The following is a 4871-nucleotide window of genomic DNA, read 5'->3' as shown; positions in this document are numbered from 1 at the left end:
GGGGGCGTTGGATTCATTGGAGTTGGGGGGGACGGAAGAAGAGGAGAAAAAAGAGGGGGAGGGTGCTGGGGGGGCTGCCCCCTCTCAGCAGCCTGCTGACAAAGGAGGGCAGCCTTCCCCCACACCCCCCCTGCGCCGTGCCGACAGCCTGGAGGAGCTGGTGATGGGGGTAAGTGGGGGGGAGGGGGTGGAAATCAGGGGGTCCCTGCAGACTCCCACGCTGAAAGCCCCCACCCCCTCAGGAGGTGCTGGTGCCCCCCACCACAGCCACCCCCCCTGTGCCCCCGCAAAGCGAGGAGGAGGAGTGGGCCGTGGAGGAGGACTGCAGCGTCCCCGTGGAGGACTTTGAGGAGAAGATCCCAGATCCAGCATTCAAGGTGGGGGGGGCAAAATGGGGAAGGGGGGCAGGGGGTGTCCTGGGAGGAGACTGCGGGGAAGTGGGGGCAGTTAGGGGGATCTGGGGACTTGAGGGATGCAGGGGGTGGTTTGGGCGAGGATCTGTGGATGATTTGGGGGTCCTGGGTGGGGCTCAAAGGACGGCGTGATTTGTGGGGGTGTCCTTGGTGGGTATGGGGTCGTGGAGGGGGCTGGGGGGTCTGGGGCAGTTTGGGGGAACTTCTGGGGTTTGAGGGGCCATTATGGTGTGACGTGGGGTCTGGGGTCAGTGTGGGGGATTGGGGTGCGTGTAGATATTGGGGTTCCATGGGCACCCAGGATGGCCAGGGTGTGGGGTTCCTCTATTGGGGCTGCCGCGGTTTGGGGTCCTCGGGTTTTGGAGTCCCCCCCTTTCTGGTCCTCACCCCCCCTCCTGCAGTGGCCGTTCCGCCCTGACGCCTTCCAGCAGCGCGCGGCGCTGTGCCTGGAGCGGGGGCAGTCGCTGCTGGTGGCTGCTCACACCTCTGCTGGCAAAACTGCCGTGGCCGAATACGCCATCGCCTTGGCACGGCGACACATGACACGGTGAGGGGGCCATGGGTTGGGAGGGGGAGGCGGCTGGGCAGAGGGCTGAGCCCATACTGGGGGTCCTGAGCCCTTTCCTTGGGTGCTGAGCCTGTCCTGGGTGTCCTCCCATCTCTTCCTCCGAGCTCTGGGGTTCCCTGAACTGTTTTCAGCTCTCCTGTGGTCTCTGGGGGGGCCCAAACCTCTTCGTGGTGTCCCTGATCCCTTCCTGGGGGTCCCCAGCCCCTTCCTGGGATCTCAATGGGGATTCCTGAACCCTTCTTGTGTTCCCCAGACCCACACTGGGGTCCTCCTGGGGGACCCTGACCCCTTCCCGTGCTCCTGGGGGGTCCTCGACCCGCTCTGTGTCGCTGACCCCTCGTGCCCCCCAGGGCCATCTACACGTCGCCCATCAAGGCGCTCTCCAATCAGAAGTTCCGTGACTTCAGGGCCACCTTTGGGGACGTGGGGCTGCTGACTGGGGACGTGCAGCTGCGCCCCGACGCCTCCTGCCTCATCATGACCACTGAGATCCTGCGGTGAGCCCCAAATGGCCCCGAAAAAGTGCCCCCAACACTCCCAAAATTGTTCCAAAAACAGCTCTGAAAGTGGCACTGAAACCGTCCACAAACTGCCCCAGCGCTGCCCTCAAACAGACCCAAAAGTAGCCCCAATTCCCCTCAAAATCCCCACCCCCCAAAAAAATCCACCTTGAACCCCTAAGAAACCCTGAACGCCCCAAATCCTCCCCCCACCCCCGCAGCTCAATGCTGTACAACGGCTCTGAGGTGCTCCGTGAGCTGGAGTGGGTCATCTTCGACGAGGTGCACTACATCAACGACGCTGAGGTGGGGGCTGGGGGGTCCCCAAAAACCAGGGGAGGTCGAGGAGGGTGGTTGTTGTAGGGTAAAAGTGGGATTTGGGGGGGTGGCTTGGAGGGAATTTGGCATTTGGGGCGGGGGCTTTGTTCATGTGGGTCCGAGGTGTCCTGATGGACCTTAGGGTCCTGTGGGGCCATGGGCTCCTGTGGGGCTGCACCATTTTCTACTGGCTGGGGGCGGGGGGGGGGCTGTGTGGGTCTTGGGGGGGGGGGGGGGGCTTCGGGGGGGGGGTTGGGGTATTTGGGGAGGGGGGCTGTCTGGGACATCGGGGTGCTGCTGGGTGTTGTGGGTCTGCACCATCTGCTGCCATAGGGAGGGACTGGGAGTGTGGGATGCTATGGGGGGTCCTGGGGCTCTGGTGGGGGTCCCATATCCTGCCCCCCCAGCGCGGCGTGGTGTGGGAGGAGACGCTGATCCTGCTGCCTGAGCACGTGGGGCTGGTGCTGCTCAGTGCCACCATCCCCAATGCCCTCGAGTTCGCCCAGTGGGTCGGGTAAGGGGCTGGGGGGGGTTGCTGTGGGGCTGGGGGCGTCTGTGAGGGGCTCTGGGGTGGTCGTGGGGCTGGGAGGGGTCTGTGGGTAATTGTGAGGGCTGGGGGTGGTTGTGGGGCTGGGGGGTACAAAGGGGGCTTCGTGGTTGTCTGGGGGGGTCACGGGGGATTCTGGGGCCGGGGGGCTGCAGGGGGCTTATAGGCGGTGAGAGGGTGTGGGAGGAGGAGGGGGGCTGCAGGGTGTCGTGGGCTGCGTTGGGGTTAAGAGTCATCTGGGGGGCTGTGGGGAGCCGGGGGAGCTGTGGGGCATTTCCCTCACATTTCCCCCCCCCTTTGTCTCCCGCAGCCGCACGAAGCGGCGCCGCCTGCGGGTGCTGAGCACTCGGCAGCGCCCGGTGCCCCTCGAGCATTTCCTCTACACCGGCGGCGGCGGTCCCCCCTCACCCCGCGATCTCTTCCTGCTGCTGGACGCGCGGGGTGCCTTCAGCACCCAGGGGTGAGAGCCTCACCGAGCCCCAAGCGCCCTGCGGCCGCTCCGCCGTGCCCCTACGGCCGGCCGCTGTCGCCCTGTGGAGCCCGACGGCCGCCCCGTAGCACCTCCTGGTGCCCCGCAGTCCCTCTGCAGCGCCCTGCAACCATCCCATGTTTACCCATGGTTCCGTAGCGCTGCCCCACAGCGCCCCATGGCTCCCACAGGTACTACGCCGCGGTGGAGGCGCAGAAGCAGCGGGCGAGCAAACACGCGCAGAGCTTTGGGGCCAAACAGCCCCACGGGGGGGGCAGCGGCCCCGGGCAGGTGAGGGGAGCCCAAACGGGGTGGGGGGTCTCTTTCTGGGATCCTCCCGCCCTGTTTTGCGCCCTGCTTTTGGGCTCCCTTGGAGCTCTTTGGGCTCACGCCGCGCTCCCCGCAGGACCGTGCCATGTGGCACTCGCTGGTGGCGCTGCTGCAGGCGCAGGGGCAGCTCCCGGCCGTGGCCTTCACCTTCTCCCGCGGGCGCTGTGATGCACACGCAGCCGCCCTGGGCCGCACTGACCTCAGCTCAGCCGCCGAGAAGGGACGCGTGCGGGGCTTCGTGCGGCGCTGCCTGGCCCGGCTCCGGGGGGGGGACCGCCGCCTGCCCCAGGTGGGGGCTCTGGGGGGCCGTTCTGGGGGGCTGTGGGCTGTGTGGGGAGTTATTGGGGCTCGGGGGGCTGTTAATGGGGAGTTAGGGTAGGTTGTGGGGGATCCGAGAGAGCCTTGGGGGGCTTTAAAGAGCCTTGGGGGCTCTTACTGGGGGGGCTCTTATGGTTGTCTGTGGGTGGTTCAGGACTTCTTGGGAGGCTCTGTGTGGGGCTGGGAGGAGTTATGGGGCACTGAATGGGGCAGTGTGGGTCTGCTGTAGGTCCCACCTCTGCCCCCCCCCCCCCAGGTGCTGCAGATGTCGGAGCTGCTGGAGCGCGGCATCGGGGTTCACCACAGCGGGGTGCTGCCGCTGCTCAAGGAGGTGGTGGAGATGCTCTTCAGCCAGGGCCTGGTCAAGGTATGGGGCGACTGTGGGGCAGCTGTGGGACTGAGCCCCACACGTGTCCCCCACCAACCCACCCACCCCCACCGCACCCCCAGCTGCTCTTTGCCACCGAGACCTTCGCCATGGGGGTGAACATGCCGGCGCGCACCGTCATCTTCGACTCCATCCGCAAACACGACGGCAACAACTTCCGCGACCTGCTGCCAGGTGGGGATGTGGGGTGGGTGTGGGCAGGGCTGGGGGGTGGGGGGCAGCTTTTGTGGCTCTGGGGTGGCTTTTAGGGTCTACGGGGTGGATTTGAGAGCGGGGTTGGGGCTGCAGTGTGGGCCTGGGGGCCGTGGGATGGTTTGGGGATGTGGGGCAGGGCTCTATGGGGCAGCCCCTCTCTGCAGGTGAGTACGTGCAGATGTCGGGGCGCGCCGGGCGCCGTGGGTTGGACCGCACTGGGACTGTCATCATCCTGTGCCGGGGGACGGTGCCCGAAATGGCCGACCTGCACCGCGTGATGCTGGTGAGCGCCGCCCGCCTCCCCTCCTGTCAGCGCTTTCCGTCTGTCCTGCAGCACCGTCACCCAGTGTCACCCCATGTCCCCATCCCGCTGTCACCCCAACGCCGCCCCGCATCCACCCGGTGTCCCCGGGCTGCGTCACCCCCACCTCTCCATTTCCTCCCCTTGCTGTGACGCTGCACTGCTGTCCCTGTGCCCGCAGGGCCGCCCGTCGGGGCTGCAGTCGCAGTTCCGCCTGACGTACGGCACCATCCTCAGCCTGCAGCGCGCGGCCGCGCTCAGCGTGGAGGGGTTGATGCGCAACAGCTTCGGAGAATTCCCCCTGCGGCGCCGCGCCGCGGTACGGGATGGGGGGCACTGGGGTGGGGAGTTGACATGAGGGGGGAATCGGAGCGGTGGGGGCCTTGGGGGCATGGGGAGGGTTGCACTGAGGATGAGCTGGGGGCGCTGGGGATGGTGGGAGCCACAGGGATAAGGTGGGGGGTATGGGGACAACAGGGACACATTGGAGATGGGAGCACTGGGGACACTCTGGGAGCGGGGGG

At 66.9% G+C, this 4871-nt stretch overlaps 2 protein-coding genes across 2 annotated transcripts in view; both read left to right on the top strand.

Annotated features, from left to right (window-relative positions):
- The window catches only part of SKIV2L (Ski2 like RNA helicase), a 6766-nt gene extending 2061 nt beyond the window's left edge, over positions 1-4705 (top strand). The window contains exons 9-21 of the mRNA XM_042836373.1: positions 1-169; positions 243-377; positions 815-960; positions 1332-1478; positions 1703-1787; positions 2207-2313; positions 2657-2806; positions 3007-3106; positions 3222-3434; positions 3720-3830; positions 3914-4025; positions 4211-4329; positions 4529-4705. Coding sequence (XP_042692307.1) covers positions 1-169; positions 243-377; positions 815-960; positions 1332-1478; positions 1703-1787; positions 2207-2313; positions 2657-2806; positions 3007-3106; positions 3222-3434; positions 3720-3830; positions 3914-4025; positions 4211-4329; positions 4529-4705 — 1771 coding nt within the window. The remainder of the gene's footprint in view (positions 170-242; positions 378-814; positions 961-1331; positions 1479-1702; positions 1788-2206; positions 2314-2656; positions 2807-3006; positions 3107-3221; positions 3435-3719; positions 3831-3913; positions 4026-4210; positions 4330-4528) is intronic.
- Positions 4702-4871, top strand: part of NAV1 (neuron navigator 1) — a 158308-nt gene continuing 158138 nt past the window's right edge. The window contains exon 1 of the mRNA XM_042836372.1: positions 4702-4802. Within this exon, the coding sequence (XP_042692306.1) occupies positions 4702-4802 (101 nt within the window). The remainder of the gene's footprint in view (positions 4803-4871) is intronic.

This window comes from Centrocercus urophasianus, unplaced genomic scaffold (genome assembly GCF_019232065.1).
Source record: "Centrocercus urophasianus isolate 14NV4802_14NV808 unplaced genomic scaffold, USGS_Curo_1.0 seq_6, whole genome shotgun sequence".
NCBI classification, from domain to species: Eukaryota; Metazoa; Chordata; class Aves; order Galliformes; family Phasianidae; genus Centrocercus; species Centrocercus urophasianus.
The sequence above is the reverse complement of the archived record's forward strand: the minus strand, read 5'-3'. Positions and strand labels throughout refer to the sequence as shown.